The 24,097-nt window shown below is 39.9% G+C and overlaps 1 protein-coding gene and 1 long non-coding RNA gene across 3 annotated transcripts in view; one reads left to right on the forward strand and one right to left on the reverse strand.

The window, feature by feature from the left end:
• The window catches only part of MCU (mitochondrial calcium uniporter), a 199,506-nt gene extending 176,078 nt beyond the window's left edge, over positions 1 to 23,428 (reverse strand). Inside the window, exon 1 of one of the 2 annotated variants that reach the window (XM_032840720.1) lies at positions 23,266 to 23,428. In XM_032840720.1, coding sequence (XP_032696611.1) covers positions 23,266 to 23,412 — 147 coding nt within the window. In that variant the 5' untranslated portion in view covers positions 23,413 to 23,428. Of the gene's footprint in view, positions 1 to 22,003; positions 22,023 to 23,265 lie in introns of those variants that run through there. The other variant, XM_032840730.1, reaches the window with a different exon arrangement.
• LOC116856988 overlaps positions 23,421 to 24,097 on the forward strand; it is a 54,112-nt gene continuing 53,435 nt past the window's right edge. Inside the window, exon 1 of the long non-coding RNA XR_004380664.1 lies at positions 23,421 to 23,734. This is a non-coding gene — a long non-coding RNA (uncharacterized LOC116856988). The remainder of the gene's footprint in view (positions 23,735 to 24,097) is intronic.

Here is a 24,097-nt window from a genome sequence, read left to right on the forward strand (position 1 = left end):
CTGCAGTGTACTTTAGAAATCACCTCAGGATGACCAATAAAATGAAAATTAAAAATTCTTCTATACAGAGGATATTCTGAGATGGGGAAACACATTCACATGTGCACTTTAAAGGAGTACATATTAATATAAAAATATGTAATATTGGAAGTGCTAAGAAAAAAATAAAGCATCTGGAACTTTCAAGGATAGTCAATGCCTGGCTTCAAAGCTTCAAAGAACAGACTGACTTTCTTTTTAGGGGTTAATGCAGCTGGTGACTTTAAATTGAAGCCAATGCTCATTTACTATTCTGAAAATCCTAGGGCCCTTCAAAATTATCCTACATCTACCATGCCCGATTTCTATAAATGGAACAACAAAGCCTGGAGACAGCACATCTGTTTACAACACAGTTTACTGACCATTTTAAGCCCACTGTTGACACCTACTGCTCAGGAGAAAAAAAAAAAAAAGATTCCTTTCAAAACATTACTGCTCGCTGACAACTGATCACCCAAGAGCTCTTATAAAGATGTACAGCAAGACTGTTTCCGTGCCTGCTGACACAAGGTCCATTCTGCAGCCTGTGCATCAAGGAGTCATTTCAATTTCCAAGTCTTATTATTTAAGAAATGTGTTTCATAAAGATATAGCTGACACAGATAGGGATTCCTCCAATTGATCTAGGCTAAGTGAATTGAAAACCTTCGGGAAAGGATTCACCATTCTAGATGCTATTAAGAACATTTGTGATTGAAAATAACAGCCTGGGGGCGCCTGGGTGGCTCAGTGGGTTAAAGCCTCTGCCTTCGGCTCAGGTCATGATCCCAGGGTCCTGGGATTGAGCCCCGCATCAGGCTCTCTGCTCAGCAGGGAGCCTGCTTCCCTTCCTCTCTCTGCCTGCTTCTCTGCCTACCTGTGATCTCTGTCTGTCAAATAAATAAATAAAATCTAAAAAAAAAATATATATATATATATATATATATATATATATATATATCAGCCTGAATGGGAGTTTGGAAAAGTTGATTCCAGCTTTCATGGATTTACTTTGAGAGGTTCAAGATCTCCTACAGGTGCGGTGGAAACAGCAAGAGTACTAGAATTAAAAGAGGAACCTGAAGATGTGACAGAATTGCTGCAAGCCCATGACAAAACTCGAATGGATTAACAATTGCTTTTAATGGATAAGCAAAGAAAGTGGTTTCTTGAGATGGAATCTACTCCTGGTGAAGATACTGTGAAGATTATTGAAATGACCAAAAGAGATTTAGAATATCGTGTAAGCTTAGTTAATAAAGAAGCAGTAGGGTTTGAGAGGATGGAGTCCAATTTTGAAAGAAGTTCTACTGTGGGTAAGATGCTACCAAACAGCATTAATGCTACAGAGAAATCACTCATGAAGGGAAGAATCAATAAATGCAGCCAAATTCACACTACTCTCTTATTTTAAGAAACTGAAAGCCACCCCAACTGTCAGCAACCACCACCCTGATCAGTCAGCAGCCATCAACACAAAGACAAAACCCTGTACCAGCAGAAAAATTACAGCTCAATGAAGGCTCAGACAATGGTTAGCAATTTTTAGCAATAAAGTTTTTTAATTAGGGTATGTCTATTTTTTTAATATAATGCTATTGCACACTGAATGTCCTCAATATAGTGTAAACATTAACTTTTATATGCACTGGGAAACAATACATTCAAGTCATTTTATTGCCACATTCATTTTATTGCAGTGGTCTGGAACCAAGTGTGCAGTATCTCCATGGTATGTCTATAAAGGGAGATCATGGAAGATATGTAAGCAGACTAGAGAGAGATAAGAAATAAGCAAACATGCATGTATTTCGGAAAAGAGCTTTCTAATCATAACACTGCAAATGCAAAGATTCTGTGAGATGGATGCATATCTAGCATGTTTGAGGAACACGAAGGAGGTCAGTATCATAAAAATGGAGTGGGTAAGCGGAAAGCAGCAGCAGGTGGGGTCGGATGAGGAATGTTCAGCAATGGTAAGCTGGAGCTGACTGGTACCAGCTGAAGAACAGATTGTTATACATTCCAGAACATTGAATCAGCTGCAGTGGGAATATTTATACCACAGAAATAGTCAAATGGTACAAATCAGTGGCCTTCCCCCTCTGAAGATCCAGTTTATCAGCACACTACAGCCTGTAGTTCACTTTAAATACTTCATCTTTTGTTCTGTATGAGATCAGAAGCGACTGGAAGGATCATCTTCTGTCCAATACCACTGCTTGAGTTCTGATCAGAGAGACAAAGGGCAAAAGCAGGAAGACTAACTTGGAGGTTGTTGACACAATATAGGTGACATAATGTAGATGAGATATGCTGGTAGTCTAAATCAAAGTGTCAATGGTGAGAACATGAGAGGTCAAATTCTGAATAAGAAGAGCTGCTCTCATTTGCATCAGTGTGTGGCAACAGTTACCAATCTTCCTACCTACAAATCAATGATACCTAACTATGTCGTTTCTGGTTCTGAATTAAGACTGCTACTTGGGGGGCGCCTCTGTGGCTCAGTGGGTTAAGACTCTGCCTGCAGCTCGGGTCATGATCCCAGGGTCCTGGGATGGAGCCCCGCATCGGTCTCTCTGCTCGGCAGGGAGTCTGCTTCCCGCCGCCCCCACCGGCCTGCCTCTCTGCCTACTTGTGATCTCTGTCTGTCAAATAAATAAATAAAATATTAAAAAAAAAAAAAAGATTGCTACTTGGATTTATAGAGCTTCAAGAAGTACAAAGAACCAATACAGAGTCTCAGAAACACATCACATTTCTTCAGCTATCAACAGTTCCATTATCATTCCAAATGATCAACATAGACCTGTTACATATAAGGAACTGCAGGGGATACAAAAAGAACTATAATCCAAGCCCTCAAGCTAAGGAAGTTACAATCTAAGGTTTAAGCTAAATCATCTGTATATAAAAAGAAACAGATTCAAGGCGGTGAAAGTACAAAGTGTGTAGTAGCCCTTAGGAACTTTCTATAAACTGGGGGTAAAGAGAGGAAAGAAAAAAAAAAAAATCACTGGACTTGAGATTGGCCTTTCAGGATGGACAGAATGAAACTGTGAGAGAGGGAAGAAAGGAACAAGTAAAGGAGTTCCAGGCAATGGATCTACAAAGTTAAAGAGCTAGGTAAAGATGCACTTGATGGTTCTAGACTGGCCTACTCAAGGCATTCAGGAGCACTGGGAGATAGGGACTACAACTATGTAGTGTGGAGACCCATATCTGAACTCAATTGCATCACTTACTTGGCCCTGTTTTTCAGAACCCTCTGGTCTCTATTTCCTTGAAAGTGGCAATTACAGTACCTACTTTATAGGACTAAATTAAGTAAAATCTTGTATGTATGGCGTTTCACACAACTTAGAAGTCAGTAAGTAGTCATGGGTTATCAAAAACAACATTCTCATTAAAGATGTCAACAGACTGGAATCCAATTATGGAAGGTCTCAAATATCAGACTAAGGAACTTACATTAAATCCTATAGGTAGTGGCAAACAAAAGTTTTATGTGGGGAAATGATGTGATGGGATTTTAGAACAATAAATCTGGCAGGAAGATATAGAATGGGTTGACTGCACAGTAAACATTGGAAGTTGAGATGCTATTTAGACAAAAGGCTAGACCTACAATAAGAGTTTCGATAAGGGGGCACCTGGGTGGCTCAGTGGGTTGGGCCTCTGCCTTCAGCTCAGGTCATGATCCCAGGGTCCTGGGATCGAGACCCGCATCGGGCTCTCTGCTCAGCAGGGAGCCTGCTTCCCTCTCTCTGCCTGCCTCTCAGCCTACTTGTGATCTCTCTCTGTCAAATAAATAAATAAAATCTTTAAAAAAAAAATTTCAATAAGGCTAAGGATAGTGATAATGGAACACAAAGTGCAAAGGGTGGGATACTGAACTATACAGGTAAGAAATGGTTAAGATGGTAAATTTTTATGTATTTTCACCACAATTTTTGTAAAAGGATCAGAAAGGGAAAGATAACTCAAGTACCTGGAAAAACCAAAGGTACCAATAAGGAAAAACAATAACAATAAAGTCAGGAAAGGGGGCTCCATTTGGGAAAATGACTACACTATACTGGTTAGGTTTGAAGTGATGCCTTGAAAATGAAAAGGGTATGTACGATATACAAAAATATAAGACTAAAGCTCATTTGCGGATCTAACGAAGACATTCAGTGGGAAGAAGAAATTTCACCATGTATAAACATACTAATATACCCAAGTCACAACCACTTGGCTTATCAGTCTTTAATGTAAGAACGGAAGGAGGGGTATGTGGGTGGCTCAGTTGGTTAAGTATCTGATTCTTGATTTCGGCTCAGGTCATGGTTTCAGGGTTGTGAGACTGAGCCCCACATCCAGATCCATGCTTGGCACAGAGTCTGCTGGAGATTCTCTTTCTCCCCCTCAGCCTCTGCCCCACCCCTTCCTACACGCACTCTCTCTCTCTCTCAAGAAAAAAGGGGGTAGGGGATGGATCTATGACTTGGCAACTGCACTTAATATAGACTGAAAAGATGGCTTTTCTAAGATATCCCCAAAACCTAATTACAATAAAAAGCAGCCATTAACACAATCTACTTTATTCATCTTATAATACAAATAGGACTGTAACAGATCCAGGAACACAATGGCACTTTGATAATCCTATAATTCAGACATCATGTATTCTAAGATATAAGGTTAATATGTTCAGTGTATTCTCTATATATCCTTTAAATGTTAGCAGCGAATATTTTCTTTGAATAACATGAATACAGAAAAAAATAAATAAACTTGAACTTTCACAAAGTGAACACATCCATATAACCAATATCCAAAACAAAAGCCAGAACATTACTTGCACCCCAGAATGCCCCTTCATACCCCAAACACTTTCCCCAATCCCCAACAAGGGTAATCAATCTCCTGACTTGTGACATCACAGATAATTTAACCTGTTTTTGAAATTTATGTAAATGTAAATCACAGAGTATGCACTCTATAGCATCTGGCTTCTTCTGCTCAACATTTTATCTGTGAGTTTCATAGTTATGTATAGCTATAGTCTGTTCATTCTGATCAATGTTTAATTCATCTTGTGATTATGTCAGAAACTTATTTATCCATTCTACTGTTGATAGAGATTTGGAAAATTCCGGTTTGCACTATTACAATTAGTCCTGCTATTGACATTTTTGTCCAAGTCTTCTGGTGAATATACACACGCTAGGAGTGAAAATGCTGAGTCACAGAACATGCAAGTGTTCAACTTTAATAAAATAACTAATTAACTTTAAAGGAAGGAATATTTCTTAAAAGATTTATTTATTTATTTGAGAGAGAGGCAGAGTGAGGGCATGGGCAGGAGAGGGGCCGAGGGAGAGAGAATCCTTGAGCAGACTCCCCATCAAGCACAGAGCCTAAGGCGGGGCTCCATCTCAGGACCCCAAGATCATGACCTGAGAGTGGACAGCTCAACCAACTAAGCCACCCAAGCACACCCAAAGGAAGGAATACTTTATATACTTTAAGGTCTTTTATATACTTTTAATACTTTAAGGTCTTTATAAGGCAGATTGAATGATTAATGATGTATCAGAAGGTGCTTGATGAAAACTCCATCAAAAACTACTTTCAGGGGGCTCCTGGGTGGCTCAGTTAGTCAAGCTACTGCCTTCACCTCAGGTCATGATCCTGGAGTCCCGGGATCGAGTCCCACATCAGGCGCCCTCCTCAGCGGGGAGTCGACTCCCTCTGACCTCTCCCCTCTCATGTTCTCTCTCACTCTCGAATAAACAAAATAAAATAAATCTTTAAAAAAAAAAAAACAACAACTACTTTCAGGAGAGTAAACACACTGAGGTAGGATTGTTGAACCACATGGCTTCCAAGGACAGCAATTTACTTTAGAATATTTTTACTAGCAATTTGGAATGTGACAATAACTCTTAGAAGTAATCAAGTTTGTCTTGTCTTTTCTAGAACTGCTGATGCTGAAAATTTAGAAACAGTTGAAGAGCCGTTACAACCAATAAGCTAAAGCAGTCACTTTCTCAACATGTTAAGGAATATAAATGTTACACATCAGAACTCTGCAGCAGTTAAGCCTGTACTCAGTTAATCACACTCCTGGAAAATGAAAGGGACTTCAAAACTAGTCTAACCTTCAGACGGTCATCATCAATGCCGTCTAAATCAGTGAGCATGCAAACAAAAACTCATTTAATTCTGGAACAGAAGAAGGATATTAGGGAAAAACTAAGGAAATCTGAATAATACACACTTTGGTATGTGTTAATACTGGTTTATTAATTATAATGAATGTACCAATCTAATATAACATGGTAACAATAGGGGAATTAGGGTTGGGGTATATATGGGAATGCTTGTCACATCTTAGCCATTTTCCTATAAATCCAAAACTGTTTAAAAATAGAATTTATTTTTAAAAATCCATTTAAAACTCTGCAACATAATCTGCAGATTATAATACACCTGCTAAACGCCTCTCAGAATGCAATCCAAATGCATTTTAAGAGCTGTAGACACCCACACATCATACATGCACACACACATACACACACACACACACGCACACACACACTTTCCATCTATAGGCTTAGACACATAGATATATGAGGGAAGCATTCTGTCTATCCTGATTTTGGTTTTGCTCCTAGCTATAAAATTATGAACAAGGTTGAGACTTCCTTTTTTTTTTTTTTTTTGAGACTTCCTTTTTTAATCCAACTAACCTAACCTTTTTGAGTATATGCTGTAAGCACTTAATGATTCATTAAGAAGCACCCCCCCTCGTTAATCTTCAAACAATAAAAGTATCCAAAGTCCAAGTAACATCAATTTTCCAATAAATCACATCTCTGTGGTTTAAATCATCGAGTCTTTGCTTTTACTTCAGAGGGAATAAAGGAAAAAGACTGTGCCTTATAGCTAGTAGGGAAAACAAGTAACCCTAATATAGTATGAGACCTAGTGGAAGGAACCCTGGGCAAGGAGGCAAGAGACCTAGCTTCTGGTTTCAGTTCCACCACTTATCACCTCTGTGATCCTCAAACATTTCCTTGAACATCTCTGATCTTCCATTTCCATGATCTCAAGTCCATTTTAGCTCTAATATTTGTTCCAGGAATCAAGAGGTCCCTTTAGTTATCACTTCTTGGTTATGCCAGATAGCCTAGTTAACTCTTTTATCCTTATCTGTTCTATAAAATTTTTAAAGCATCTAGAAAGAAAAATAAAGTAATATCCTGTCATGGAATGAATGTTTATTTCTACCAGGGGATGGAGGGTGGGGGAATATAATGAGTGAAAGAAAAGAAGTTGAACAGTCATCACAGCTTCCATTCCATTAACCTTGTATTAGTAATCCCATCACCAAATACACGGCAAATATTTGCTTGCAGTCAGCATTATGACTCATGTCTTGACTTTCTCTTTAGAAGACTATTTGAATTCACCTGTGGTTCCAGCAAATTCACATCTAAATACAACCTTAAATTTGGTTCTTCTATAGAAGGAGTTGGCACACTTTTTCTTAAAAAGCCAGATAGGCTGGGGCACTCGGGTGGCTCGGCTGGCTGAATAGCCAACTCTTGGTTTCAGCTCAGGTCATGATCTCAGAGTCTGGTTCCACATGCAGCAGGGAGTCTGCTTGAGGGTTCTCGCTCCCTCGGCCCCTCCCCCAACTTGCATACACTCTCTCTCTAATAAATAAATAAATCTTAAAAAAAAAAAAAAAACCAACAGATAGTTTAGGCTTTGTGAAACATAGCCTGTTTCAACAACTCAACTCTGCTACTGTAATGCAAAAGCATCATAGACAATGTGTAAAAGAACGGGTGTGTGTTCCAATAAAACTTTATTCAAAAAAACAAGTGATGGTCTTAGCTGTAATTTGCCAATCCCTATTCTAATATCAAGGGGAGAAAAATCAACTCTCAAGATAGATTTTATAAAACTACATCATGACTTCACACTGACATTAAACTCTGTTTTGTTTGCAGGGACAAAATATTTATGAATCATGATCTTCACATACCTGAGAATGTTCAAGATTCCCCTGCGTGAACAGGTCACATCACCAATACCTAAGACAGAGCAGGAAAACACTCTCCCTTACATGGTTGTTATGATATAACAGAGGATGTGTTAATTTATATAGGCAAAATTTATAAGGTGACCTGCAAAAGTAAAATACCAGGTTTTAGCAACTTTAGCAATAACAGAAACCCAAACCTGATTAATGCCAACCATCACTTCTATATGTTAAGCTAAGTTAATTCAGGTAAATGTCAAGGTCATCAACTTTCCTGAGAGAGCTGTTCTGTTTCCATGCAACCCAGCTGTTTTAGACTAGCAGACCCTTGGTCATCCATAACCTGTTAAATTTCAGAAGGCTAGACTGTTTGAGCTAACACAGAAGTTCTGATTCACTCTGGGATAGGACAGGAGTTGCTCATCAACATATATGGGCTAATTAAGGCAAGATCAGATCTATCATCTCTCAGGGTCTGTCCTAATAAAAATGTTCCATTCTGTGATAGTCACCTTGCTAAATTCAGCCCCCTGTTAACTACCAGATGTTCAATAGCAAGCTGGAGCAAAGAGCCAGCCCACAAGGATCAAGCAAGTGCCTTTTTAAAAACTAATCTTAAGAAGTTCCTCTACATGGCTTTGCAAAGTAAGCAAAAACCATGCCAAATAGTAAAAAAGGCACTTACTTGACTCCCACAGGCCAGCTCCACACTCTAGCAGCTAAGATGTCACTGGCATGGTACATGGTGAGTGAGGTAGAAACGGTATCTTGTCAACCACTGTAGGAATGGTAGTGAAAGACCTAAAAGAATAGAGAAAAGTAAAGTCAATGTCAAAGGTAAAGGCTCTCTTGAGCCTGCTGACATGGACAACTCAGCATATGACAACAAAGAAAAGAAAGTGTGAAAAGATGTTGTTTAGGTCACTCTTAGCTCCTAGTTATTACAAGTGATCTTTAGGACAAGAGGGCACTTTTGAATGGATTTTAGCTATAACCTAGAATAAATCCAGAACATTATGAGAAACTCTCAAATATACATTTTTTTCCCCAGAGAAAGTACTGAATCTTTGATTACCACATGGTAAGCTCATACAGATGTAAAAATAGAGAATCTGAAGGAAAAATTCATAGACCAATAATCTTCTTAGAAATAGTTTTAAAGGAGCAAAATTTTTTCACTCTTCTCTATGCTTCTAGCATTTAAAAAAATGGAATCCTATAAAACAATAAGGGAAGAAGAATTTTTTTTTAAGATTTTAAAAGTAATCTCTTCACCCAATATATGAACTTACAACCCCAGAATCAAGAGTTGAATGCTCTACCAACTGAACCAGCCAGGTACCCCTCCCTTTTTTTTTAAACAAGAAAATTTTTTTAAAACTGAAGGGGACCCTGGCAATAGAAGTCTCAGCTTATCCAGATTCATTCAGAACTTTCACTAGTTTCAGAAACAAATTTACAAAACTTAGAAGGTTTCGTGCGCTAAAAAAAAAAATCTAATTCATTTACCTAGCCCCACAGCCCTCTGATTTAGGAGTTCTCTTTCAAAATGCTTGACTCTTGGCAAATTTAAACAAAGATCTCTCAAAACCCAGACCAATAACAATATTTGTTCCAGAACAACGACAATTTTAAAGAGCCTGTTTTCACATACCACCACATCCTCTCATAAAGCCCACATTATTTGTGGGTAAAATAATGTTAACAACAAATTGAAACTTGCAAGAAGAGCAGCAATAGTGAAAAAACAAAAATCATTCTTAATAATCAGCTAATTCTCAATTTTTAATTCTCAATACTCTCTCTTCCATCTAATCATGGCAACCCTCCTCAAAAAAAAAAAAAAAAAAAATCTTTTTCATTATCTCTTCCTTCTTGCAGGTCCCTTCAGCATCCTTTGCCTCAGAACCAGAATGGAAGAAATAAATAGGATTCTGGAGGCACTAGAATCTCTCCAATAAGAAAGCACAAAGAAAATTTTTCATTGTGAGTAAGTTTTAGGCAAAAGACTATTCTTGCATTTTTCCCTAATTCTAAAATGCTTAAAGTTGGATCACCTTTTTAACAGACAGTCTGATGATTCAAAAATGCCCAAGCCTCAATTAATTTAATTAGAATGGGATATTCCCAGTTAATAGCATATTTGGCCAGACCACATCTTGTGCGCCTAGCTCACATATTCTTCTTAATTTTGGCTTATGTTTGCCTTGCCTTAGCTACAGTCCCTGGAAAGCATCCCATGTATTAGTGTTTCCCTTCCTGCATCAGCATTTCTGGTTAAAGCACAATAGCAAATCATTTGGAGGGACAACCTGAACAGAGTTCTGCACTATGTATTCCGCAACATGATCCAAACCATTATCAAAAATGTTGCAAATGAAAGACAACTGCGTGAAAATGGGAAGGAACAAAAATTAATCAGAGACTGCCTTTCTAAAATAATGACTACAAAGTGAAGAATACTCAATGGCAAATACATATATAAGGTATATTATTAAAACAAATATTTATTTCACATCAACTATCTACCTCAAAAAGTACTCACCCCCCATTCGTAGACCTCGTTTTTCCTTTGCTCCATAAAACCATGACACCATTCAAGAACAGCCTTTTTACCATTTAAGGCACATATCCTTTTTACAAAAGAAAGCATTCCCAAACTGCAAATTATTCCAAACACACAGAAAAGAAACAATGAATAAAGGCCAACAAGTTTCCTTCCTCAGCTTGTCTGCACTTCAAAAATCTGAGCATTTTTATAGAGCAAACCAAGATTTTGCTGCAGCAGCTCAATCCCATATGAGCTTGCTGTATCACAGCAGATGCTATTGGGCATTTTGCACAAGACATGTTCATCATCCTCCTTCTCTCCAGAAGTACAAAGGATTTTCCCAGGAATAAGAGAATGAGGACATTCCACACCAAAAAAAAGGTGGGGGGACAGCATTCCTAGTCTAACTTTTAAAATGATATTATATTATTTAAATGAATACAATGTAATTTTCTTATGAAGAAACACACTTCACCCACCCCACCACCAATCCAGCACCTCTCCCCTGCCCCCGCAAAAAACCCTCTGGTGACAGAATGCCCTTTCCAGGTGAGTTTTGACAAAGGACTCAACAGTACTGACCTGGGTTTTCTTCCACTAATGCTGCTACTTTCTGATGCTGGCTGTGATGGGACTCAGATCTATAACTCAGGCCTCAGCTTGTCTCTACTTTTAATCTTACCAAGAATACTCTTTTTAGGGAAAAAAATCTGCTAGAGTTTCCTTTCAATTTCCCCTTTTTACGGCTAAAAGCTCTAGCAATTACTAAAAACAAAGTCATTGCATATTTAAAGCTCACCCGACTTTGTGGCACTTGGCCAAAAGAGGAACTTGATTTCATTATGAATCAAATGTCAATGCAGAATGAGATATTACAATTAAAGAAAGTACTGATTGCAGTTCAATTTTCCATTTAATAAATGAATATTTTGAAATTCTGTAGTGTTATATATTACAACTGTTTTACCATCTCAACGATGTTTAGACAACATTTTGTTTTGAAGCTTAAGTCAGAGCCGGAAATGAAAAAAAGAAATGATTTCATTTTTGGATGGGGTGGTGAAAGCAAGAATGAAATAAACAAAACTGAATTACTAACATGCATATGTGTAATGAGACATTTACACAGAGCATACCCTTGGAATTCCCCTCAAAAGATAAAAAAACAACAACAACAACAAAAAATCACTACCACCTCTAGGGGATCAGAAAACTCATTTTTCCTGGGTATTCAGCAGTTTCAAGCACCAGCATGCAAAGATCAGAGACAGAGGGACAAGAGAGAGAGAAACTGACAGAGACAGACATAAGCTGGTATTCTGTTTACAAAATAAATGTAATTCCATCAAAAGCAAATGAGAAACTTTCAATCTTCTCATTAGGTTTTTACTATTTCTCCTACTCTATTCAATCTATCCGTAAATACTTCGTTGAAGTATTCTGACATCCATACTCTGTTTTAAAACGAAAAATAGGTTTTATCACACTTGGCCACTTGCCACAGCCTTGCTTCATGGCAGCTAGCAGAATTCTGGCAGTGCAAGATTCAGGATACAGTGGGGGCAGAATGGAAATACAGAAGATTAGTTCCAAAATAAACACCTCCAAAAATCTGTCATCTTTGGAAATATATACATGTAGGGAATCTAGAGTTGGCAGCACCTCTTTCAAAGAGTTCCTTTAAAGCTCTCTTCTGCAGTGCCCAGCCCTTCACCCTTCCCTCTTCTCCTCCACCTGCTCCAAATACTTGCCAGGCAGATGCATGTGTCAATTTCTTAAATCATTTATAACACAAAAGCACTACAATATTTTTCCATCACTATTTTTACTTAGTATTTCCTAAATTCCTGCTTGTTTCAGCATAATCTGTGAACACTTTTAAAATGATTTGGTGCTGCTCGAATCAAAGAAAAGTAACTCCTTCTTCATATCTCCATGATTCCCATCACTGTATTATCTAGGTACAGACAACAGGATGATCTACAGATGCATTTTCCACAGGGCTGAAGGATTTAGAGGATGGTCTCTAGGAATTTTTAACTCACTGACTCTCATTTATCCAACACTGAGTGTTCTTGACACTGATTAGGCTCAGTTTACAGGGTTGGGAAGAACAGACTACTAAGAGCAACTAATCACCTGACGTTTTCACACTCAGAATTCCTCTAGCATAATTACAAAGGAAAATAGAAACATTTTCTGTTTCAGACTTGCAAGCCATAGCTCAGAATTAACAAGTTATTAGAATGGTCCATCTTGGGGCGCCTGGATGGCTCAGTCAGTTAAACATGTGCCATTGGCTCAGGTCATGATGCCAACCTCCTGGGATCAAGTCCCAGTCCGGCTCCTTGCTCAGCAAGGAGCCTGCTTCTCCCTCTGCCTGCCATTCCCCTGCTTGTGTGCTTGCTCTCTCTCTCTCTCTCTCTCTCTCTCTCACACACACACACACACAAATAAATAAATAAAAGATTTCAGGGCAGTGGGGAAGAACAATCCATCTTATCTCAGCACTTTAACATTAGCTGCTTTTTTCCTGCCCTCCCCTGTCTCTCTAAATCTCCGGATTCCCCCCACCATATCTTCACCTCTCCCCCCACACCCTCAGTAGTTCCAATGGGAAAAAGAAGCCAAAAGAGAAAGACTGGACTAAGGCATAAAGAATTGTTTAAGAGGAATGCAGGGTAAATTGTCTATCAAGATGTCAGAAGTAATTATGCAAACTGTCCTAAAAAGGTAATGGGAGCTATTTTTCTTCAGTCAAGCCGTTGACCCTTGTGAGAATAAACAAATACATTATGCTTGGGTTTATGATTTTATACACGCCTCCCACCATGAAATAACATAAAAATCACTTATATGAAAATGATAGACGTCTTAGAATTAGAAAGCCCTTTAGGCTCACCTGATCAAGCCCTCTTATTTAACTGACCAAAAGATTTAAGACCAAAGAGGTAAGTCACTTGCCCAATGTCAAATAGCAAGTTAACAAACGAGAAATGAACAGAACCCACACTCCTATTATATCACATGGTACCTCATCCTCTTCAATTATTTACTTTTATTTTGATTTCAACACACATACACCACTTCCATCTCTTCTTTTTATCTACCTCAGAAAACTAATAATTCTGTGATGATAAAACAATCCTTTGCTCCCAGAGATTTCAAAAGGCTCACTATATGACAAATACAATCTCTTCTGGCAAAGCAGATACTGTAATGGCTCTAAAACTTTTGACAGCCGGAATGCCTGGGTGGCTCAGTCAGTTAATCGGCTGACTCTCGATTTCAGTTCAGGTCATGATCTCAGGGTTGTGGGATCAAGCTCAGCATAGAGTCTGCTTGAGATTCTCTCCCTCTGCCTCTGCCTCTGCCTCTGCTTCACCTCCTGCTCACTTGTGTGACCCTGCACACACATTCTGTCTCTCTCTTAAAAATATTTTTTTAAAAACAAATTAAAAATGTCATAGTTATCAAATACTCACCTTTGCATTACAATACCTAGAAAAATACCAAAGAATATGTGTTTTCTAAATAAAGCAACCCAGTAAAGTAATTAAAATACTAGAAAATCACTCCATATAACTCGTTCTCAATGATTATGTGGTTTTATTTTTTATACTTCTCAAGAAACTGGGGTGGCAGAAGCAGTAGGAATCTTGTACCTTCATTTCTAACGTGATCAAGGAGATAGCTAAAATTTTACTAAGAAAAGGCTTCATGCTTAAGAATAGCTAGGTTTTTGTTTGTTTTAAATATAAAAGACTATCATATATACAATGCTCAATATTCTCTAAAGGTAAACAAACACTACAAAAGTGGAACATTGAAGAGAACAAAGTCAAAGGAAATTACTTAAAAATAGTCCTCTAATTAACGTAATGTGAAGAGTTTCTTCCTTGGAAGAGTACAATACACAGGACCCATACTTTCAACTAAGTTTTGTTGAGTGCTCATCATGTTCTATAAACTTTTTCCATACCGGTCTGCAAATCTTTTAGATTCTGATGGTATGAGGTAGGGGAAGGGAGCAGGAAAATGGGGATATGGTGGGAATCTGATATACAAATTAGAAAATCATTAAACCAGGTCAACACATTTTTATATACAAGAGTAGAGGTACAACAATCACAACAATGAAATATACTTAACATGACTGTAAAAAAAAAACACACCGAGACCGTCCAGAAACAAAGTTTCAGCACCCGAGTATTAACAAAATCAGACAGCCCTTGAAATGAATTACCTTTCTACCTGGTACCAGCTGAGTGATAGTCCACGTCCAATCATCAAGTTCTATCAATTCTACTTCCTAAATCTCCCTTCCTTTTCTCTATCCCCAGTGCTACTGTCCTCAGTCAGGCATCTTTTGCCTGGTCCATTAAGATGTCGTTTACTGGCCTCCTGGCTTTTCTGGTCCCATCTTCTCTAACCCAGCCTTCACACAGCTGCTATTGTAACCTACCAAAAACCACAAACTGATCATGTGCTTCACTTGATTGAAATTCTTCAGACACTCACCTATTGACCAGCAGTATTTTTCTAAACTGTAGCTTAAATTGTGAAATCAATTGAAATGGGTCCCAACCAGTATTTCTTGAACAAACCAGCACAGGAATGATGTAAATCATACATAGTAAAAATACCGTCTCATGAAACTTTTCCTACTTTAACGCACACATGCACATTCTGGGTCATGAAATAAAATGTATTTCTACTGTGGGTTGAGTTTAAAAAAACAAAACAAAACAAAACACTGACCTACATAATAAAATCCCAACTCCTTCACAAGTCCCTTCACAGTGTGATTCCCTCACCACAGCACAGCAGCTAAAGAGACAGTCGCTGGAGCCAGATCCCTTGGGTTTACTTGCCAAGTATGCCAGTAGCAGCTGTGTGATCCTGAGTAAGTCATTTACTAACTGTCACTTATCAGCTGTGATCCTGGGCAAATCAACCAATCTGAGATAACTCAGTTTCACTATCTATAAAAGGAGGAGAGTCAGAGTAATTACCCACAGGGTGTCGCATGAATTAAGTGAGATTACCTATGCAAAGTGCATAACACGTGGTGTACTTAATATTAATTATTACTGGTATCACTACTAGTGTGCAGCTTAATCTCTGGCTATTCTTGCCCATACTCCATTATGACAAACTACTGGCCATTTCTCAAAGACATCTTCCTGCCTCAGACTATCATGTCAGATGCTGGTGCTGTCTAGAATGGGAACTACACCTTTCCAGTCCCCCACACATTATATTTCCTCATATTTCAGCTTAAGTGAGGCCTCCCTTGTAAAGCCTTCCCCATTCCCCAGTTCTCTTCAGTAGGTCTAAATGCTCCCATGGCGGGTGGGGGGTGGAGCATAACCACTTACAGTCTTGCTTATTGGTGTCTCCTAGCCAAACTGTGACCTCTTTGGACCACCTCAGGGGCATCTCTCTTTCCCAGCACAGCATATTACAAACAGTAGTTCAACAGGTATTTTCTGAATGATTCCAGTTACTTACCCTTACCAGGTTTTCATTTTCTCATCTGTAACATGGGGGTAGTATTTTGCCTGAAGAGCTGTTGTGGAATACACCAGACAATGTTATAAAAGTTCTATAGAAGCAATAATGCATGGGATTTTCTAGAATCCTTATCTAAATTACAAAGATCCTAAGGAAGCTATACCTTAGACCCTTATTACCTAATACCTGGAGGAGAGGGTAGAGAAAGAGAGTTAAGAAACCTAGTCAGAAAGACAGTGAGATCTCTTGGAAGAAAACTGCAGTAGATGCTTGAAAAAGAAACATGACTGAGGAGAAGACAAAAGGGAAGGAGGCCCCCCACACTGACAACCCACCAGACCTAGACTTAAATCTCACGGCCAAAACCTGTGTCTTGCCCATCATTGTATCTCTAACATTAAAACAGTTTATGACACTTAAGAAGAAATGAACCTACCTCATCCTCAATGTTCTCATCTATAAAACTGGGATAACAATGCCTCTCATAGGATTTTGGTGAGAATTCAATGAGGTAACACAACGCCCTCAGATCTGAGATGCTTCCTTCTGTATCTACTCCTCTATATATCTATCCCTCCACATAGGGTCGGGTAGTTCAAGCTAACCTATTTACTCTCCTGTTATTTGACCAAAAAAATCAGTCACATTAACTTTCTCTAAAGTTTACAGGAGATATTAGTACTCTTAAACATCCTATAACACCACTTACTATAGATAAGAAGTACAATGTAGCCTATCTTAGAATGCAAAAAAGAATCTAAAGGATCTTGTATTCTGTAAGGCATTAAGTACAGTTTAAGACTGTACTAGAGACTATCCTCTGGACAGCCTCACACACGTAATGGAGTCCTCAGCAATTCTCTGGTGATCATTACAAATGCTCCCCAAACAATAAAGTAGACAATAAAAAGTAAAAACTGAAAATTTCAGAAACAAAGTATAAGAGATAAATGCCCCACTCTTTCGATTAATAAATACTATCAATGTCCTTAAAGAACCTTTGGAAGGGCTCTTATTTTCAAGAGAGATGTCAAAATGCAAGTCATATTTTCCATTTTTTCCAGAACTACATTAGAAAAAGTTCCATTTTAGCATGCTATTAGACCCAGCTGGTGATGTAATTTACCAAGTTACATTTTTTATCAAAATAAAAGACTCGGGTCACCTGGGTAGCTCTGTCGGTTAAGCAGCTGCCCTCGGCTCAGGTCATGGTCCCAGGGTCCTGGGATGGAGCACCACATCAGGCTCCCTGCTCATTAAGGAGTCTGCTTCTCCTTCTTCCTCTCCTTTTCCCCTTCTCCCCCACTTGTACTCTCTCTCTCTCTCTGATAAATAAAATTTTTAAAAATAAAAAAATACATAAATATTCACCCATACACAGTTTACAAGTCAACAATTCACATAACTTATTAAAATTACTCTGCTTGAAGTCAACTTTCAAGTTACACAGGCTCTCTCACTGCATTTAACAAAGTACAGTGAAATAATTAAATGGAGGGTTTCTCGCATGTTCAACATGCAGGGGACAAGTTTTTTTTTTAACATGTGTCATCAAGCTTGACCTAAATCAGGGAGTAATTATTTAAGATTGGGTTTGAGTTTAGGCACTTACTGAAAGAATATGGCCCCAATTCACTTTTTAAAACCTACCTCCGAGAAAAAAAAAAAAAAAAAAAAAAAAACAAAACCTACCTCCGCTTAACTGTTTTTAAAACAAAACACACATTTGTGTAATTTCTCAGGAAAAGAACTGAATGCAAAGGTCAGCAGATGGGGCAGCCATTTTCAGCTCTGTAGTAACCTGATGGGCTACCAAGGAAAAAGCCATTTCAACACTCTTGATTATTAGTTCCTTAACCTATGGTCTTTTTGAGATCTCAAGTCTGCAGTTCTTTTAAGTACATGTCTTCCATGGTGACATCTTAGTTTTCAAAAAAACATGTTATTCCAGTAATTGTAAAATATCATGAGCCATGATATGACATTAATCAATTCCAGTAATTGTAAAATATCCATGAGCCATGATATGACATTAATCAGTCAAATAAATAGAGGATTCCCTTATGTTGAGTGATTATCTCCAGATCTTAAAAGGTAGTGTTGTCCTTAACCACAAAAAGCAAAACAAAACAAAACAAAACAAAAAACAGTAATTTTTAAGAAAACCCACAGAGGCACAAAGCTAGAATATAAAAAAGCAATGAGGGGGTGCCTGGGTGGCTCAGTCGGTTAAGCATCCAACTCTTGATTTAGGCTCAGGTCATGATCTCAGGGTCCTGGGATGGAGCCCCAGGTCAGGTTTCATGCTCAGCTGGGAGTCTGCTTGAGGATTCCCTCTTCCTCTTCCTCTGCCCCCTCCCCTCTCTCACACTGTTACTCAAATAAGTAAATAAATCTTTTTTTAAAAATCAAAGCAACATCTCCGCAGTTATTCAGATAATGGTGTCAATGAAGTGCAATTGCAGAAGATAATGACCACTCTGGATTTCAAACATGAGGCAGCCCCAAAACCAAAAATGATCTTTGTTGTTATCTTTGATATACACCATTTTTGATGTTGCATTCTCTACTTAGATTTCCTCTTGGAGTAGAGTTCGTAAAGCATGAAACAGAGCCCCTTGGGACTTAGAAAAGTTCAAATAATCATAATCTGTTGAATAAATCCAAATTTATTCATTCAAATATTTTGTGCAAATATTTTGTGCACATCGTACAAAATAAGCATGATTTTAAGATAAATAAAAGGATGGTTGTGGGGCATCTGGGTGGTTCAGTTGATTAACTGTATGCCTTTTGTTCAGGTCATGATCTCCAGGTCCTGGGATTAAGCCCCAAATGGGGCTCCCCACTCAGCAGCAAGTATACGTTCCCCCTCTCTCTGACCCTCCCTCCCCACCCATGCTCTTTTACTTCCTCTCTCCTACTCTCTCTCCTTAATAAATAACAAAATCTTAAAAAAAAAAAAAAAAAAAAAGTATGGTTGCTTCCTTAAAAACAAGTCAGCTTTTGGAACTAATGTAACATTGTGTGTCAACTATATTTCAATAGAAAATAGTGGTAATAATAGTAAATTTTAAAAGTCTGCTCTAAACATTTATCCAGGACCATCAAAATCTTAGCATGGTGGTTGACTAAAACAACAAAAACTCTAGAACCTGATTCAATCATGTATTTATAATAATCTGGGTATTAATCATTCTTTTGCTGGGCTCTGGGCAGAAAGCAAGTACCACCATAGAGCTAATCCAAAGGTACCCACTCTTTGGCTATACTACCATAAAGAAGTATAATATACAATCAAAGACAGCACTGGCAATACTAAAGTTAAAGCAATTATCCAAATGTGGTTACTTAAGTAATAGGCCATTAAACAAGTCAAATTGGGGACAGGGGGCTGGGGGAGTGGATGAGCATATCTTTTCAGAACTGGCAAGCAGACACAAAGGTGCATATTCAATTAACGCACGTCTGAGCATCACCTATATACTTAGCGCTGCGTTGGAGTCTATGAGAGACAAAAATGCAATACTGCCCTACCTCTCCTGTAATTTAAGGCACCCACAAACGAAATCTTTAGATAACAAGTCAGTGCCAGTCTGTGTCCTGCTAATAATAAAGTCTATCAGAATTTGGACAGGACAGAATAGGACAAAAGAGAGGGATTAAGAGCCAGGAATCACACAAATTAAGATTCTGACTAGAACATCTTGAATCCACCACCACTTAAAGAATTTTAATCTCAGATGTCATAAACCACATATAACCTAATAAGTCATTTCTCTCAGTTGCCATTAGATCTGTTTCCTCATCTGTAAAGTGAGTAGGTTAGCTTCAAAGAGGAGTCGTAGGTCACAGTCTCTAACCTGGAAATGGACCTTAGAGGTTAGAGGAATGATTAAGACTGAAATTCAGTTGCAGGACTACATAAACATTTAGTATAGATATGTGGAACATTGGCATAAGTACAGTGGAGTATTTGTGCTGGAATGGATCTGACTAAATAAGACCGGCCAGACCATGAGAAACCCAATTAAAGAACTGGGACTTGCCTCTGTGTCAGGTAATATCTCAGTTAAAACTGTCAGGTTAAACTGAAATGCTTTCACTGCCAAAGAACTATAATGTGTAAAGTAGAGAAACACAGCCACAAACTATAACAGTCCAATGACACACTTAAGCAAGAGATTTAGCTGTTGACCATTAGGAAATGTTAACAGTCAGGCTTTCATAATCAGAGGAGAGACAGTTTGATTTAGCAAAACAATTACCCAGCTCACGATGAAGGGCAATTGCCCCTCAAAGAATCATCCTTGAAAATAGCAGTCACCTTCACTAACCACACAGTAAGGCATGCAACAAACATTTTACATGTCTTCATTACAGTCACAAACTGAGGAGCAGTAACAGGCTCTTCACACAGGAAGGGAAAAATTATGCTAGATGGTGCTAAAAATACCAAATAAGCCCCTGCACCTTTATTTCTATTTACTCAGTTGTTTGATCTTTTAATGAGGAAGGTAGGAAAGGAACAAGTTATGTTTTATAACTTTGAAACCACATTTACCAATAGGCTGAACTGTACTGCTTTGGACTCACTCTGTAAACTTGGAAAAGATTTCAAAACGCATGCCTCTCAAGCAAAAAATTAACCAGCACCATAATTGGTTATGTCCCCCTGGCTCTAATTTACTATACCTACTACAGCAGAACAAAAGTGGCACAAGCTGGGCTTGTGATCTAGTCCAATGCAGAGTGCCATCTGCTGCACATGCACAGAATGTGTCCTATGCAAGATTCAACCTTAGTGTCTCACAGGGACCTTTGTAAGAGCAAGATGTTTGTTCCTATATTTGCGTCATTCCACAGCTCTGCCTCCAACATCTACTCACAGGAGAATTCCCATTCATGGTACCCATTCATACCAATACTTTCCCAATACTCTCCTTTTCCCTGAAAAGGAGGAGATTATGAAGGAGCAATTGCGTCTTATAACGAAAAGAACACAGTAAGGGGGTCAGACTATCTGGGGTAGGTGGGAATCCTAAAACTGGTGCGTATTAGCTGTGGAATCCTGGCCAAGTCCTTCCCCTTTCTGGGCCTCAATTTCATAAAATGTCAAGAGTTAAATCCCTAAGAGATACCTTTCAAATTGAGTCTTGTGAGGAATCATAGAATAACAGATGGAGACAGCTATATACAGGAAGGCTTCAGAGCAATCGTAGAAAAAGAAAGAAAAAAAAAACCTGTTTACATATTTTAATTAATCAGGTACAACTTTTTTCAAAATCGTACAATTCTAAGTTCATTTACAAGTCAACATTCCCATGTTAACACTTCAGCCCTTCAGAAATAACACTTCACTTCAACTGTGCTTTCAGTTACAAATTCAGCACATCACTTTTCCCCACCCCAGAATAGCACAGAAGAACACTTTCATAAAGTACCCACACAAGGAAGACACTCATAGCCTGACAGATTCGCATAGTGGAAAATATACAAGGCATAAATTTAAAAATGTTAAATGAATACCACACCCAAATAGCCTTAAAAACAAACTGTGCAAAGTCAAAAGACGTATTAGCAAAATACAGGGATAAAGACAACTTGGGAAGCCTTTAAATAGTTTGAGGGAGAGGGGAATGCCATCAGATTTCTGGATGGCTTTATGTTTTCAGGAAAACAAAACACATAAATGGAGGCTATGAAACATGCAAATCTAAACTGAACTGTGGAAAAGCTCGGCTCTCACCCAAAAGCTTCAGCAAAGCAATATGTCAGTATGCCAAATATGAAGTACAAATTTTCTTCACAAGAATGAGGATAGGATCCATACGTGTGACTAATAATAACAGTATCATCTTGCATTTACAGACCATTAGTTCTTTTCATAGCTCTTGCAGACACCCGGTTTCATGCTGTCATCAGTCTTGGGGTGTCCTCTCTGAAAACCTCCAGTTCAGCTTCCTCTCAAGAGCTATGTGATCAGAATAGGACAGGTGGATGTATTTGTTGAGATCTGAAGGTACTAGTTCCTTCTATCAGGCCGTCTGCAGGGATTCTCTCATTCCCACACTATACAAGTTAGCCCTAGGAAATAAAATCTACACTCGTTCACTCACAGTTGGCCAGAGACCAACCCACAAATGGGTCTAGAAAGTCCAAGGAAAGAGAACCCGCTGACTTGTTAGGTCAAGAACTCCATGCCAAGTTGATCTCTTGCAAATGAAAAAAGAATTCACAATCACTCACCAATACATCTCGAGGCTGTTCAAACAGAAACTCTCCTTCCTTGCCAGCCAATGAAATCCAGCAATAACTGGTTAATTCAACTACCAGATCCCTGCCTCTGCGAACAACTTGCCATATCCACTTCCCCTCTGCCTGCTGCCCACCCTTCCTTCTTCAGGCACGCGTGAACGAGCTGGTAAAACCAGCCCTCTGAAAGGACCACCGAAGACCTTTAAGGACCTGAAGGGATGGAGCTTGCCTCCTGAAGCAATGCAGCATCCATCGCGAAGGGGCTGTTCCCCATGCCCACACACGCAGGAAGTCACGGAGGGGGATAAAGTTTGATTATCCTTCTTGGCCGTTCCCAAAGGGCCCAGAGAGGACGAGGGAGCGGCCCCGCTGGGGTCCTGGGCTGCTCTCCGGAGGCAGTTCCCAGAAGCATGGCACTGCCACTCTCCTGACACATACACCAGGCAGCCGCGGCAACTCAGGACACCCCAACCCGCCCGGAGGAGGAGGGAAAGGGGACAACTTGCACGGGGCTCGGTACGCGAGCGATGGGGCAGAGCTCTTTAAAAAAAAACGGAGGGAGGGACCGAGATCGGGGGCGAAGTCGCCAGTGAGAGGTTCAAGTCCCGTCCCTTCCCCGCCCTGGTGCCCCGGGTCCTGCGGGAACATCCCCGCCATCGCCCCTCCTCCTCCTCCACTCGGCTTCCTCCGCCCTCCCTCCCTTCCTGGTCGCCGCCGCAGGCGCCTGAAGGGCACGGCGGCTCCTCGGTGCCCGGCAAGCTCGGGAGCGGCCGCGAGTTGAGGTAACTCGCCGCTGCCCCGGCGGCCTGCCCGCCGGCGGCTCCCACACGCCAGCGCCGCCCCGCCCTCCCCGGAGCCGCCGGGCGCGCTCGCTCACCGTCCGGTGGTGCTGCTGCTGCCGGTGGCGGCTGACGCCCAGCCCGGGGAAACAGCCGGCAGTCAGCGCTCCGCAGCCGCCGGCGCCCCCGCCGCCGCCCCGGGAGGAGAGGAGCAGCAGGAGCGATCTACCTGCGGCGGCCGCCATCTCTCAACTGGAAACGGCGCCGACCCAGGCAGCGCAGCGGACGGCCGGGGCGGAGCTAAGGCCCGCCACTCACCGTCGCCGGACCAACTGCCGCCCTTGGCTGAGTTGGTGAGGCGGAGCTTCCTGCAAGGCCCAATCGACAGGCGGGAGAACCACACTTGAGGCTGCCTGTCACTTCCAGAGTTACCTATTGTGGGACATAGTCAATTACGGGCAAATTCTAAGGAACCGGTAATTGGCACCCGAGCCCCTCAGAATAGCAGCACTAGAGATGGCATATTCGATTTGGCTAATCTTCACCAAGGATAAAGCGATGATAAGGGTAACTGGGGAAACAGATATTTGTGCTAAGCTTTGTACTTTGTGAGTGTTCTAAGTTGGCAAAATATGTACCAAATTAGTAATCATTAAACGAGGGATGCTAGAACTCTCAGTGACACGCCCAGAGTTATCATTCATAACTGATGGTATTTGGACATGCTGAAATTAACCTTACGTCAAAGGGTGATCTAATGACCGTGCTATGTAGCATAATATAGGAGGGGTAGAATGCTTATGATATCAAAGTCCCAGAATGAGTACAAGCCTTCAGGGTGAATTAACAGACCTATATACATTTCAAATAGTCAATTCATGGGGTGCCTGAGTGGCTCAGTGGGTTAAGCCGCTGCCTTCGGCTCAGGTC

The sequence above is a fragment of the Lontra canadensis genome, unplaced genomic scaffold (assembly GCF_010015895.1).
Source record: "Lontra canadensis isolate GAN:19392208 unplaced genomic scaffold, GSC_riverotter_1.0 scaffold3, whole genome shotgun sequence".
Lineage (NCBI taxonomy): Eukaryota > Metazoa > Chordata > Mammalia > Carnivora > Mustelidae > Lontra > Lontra canadensis.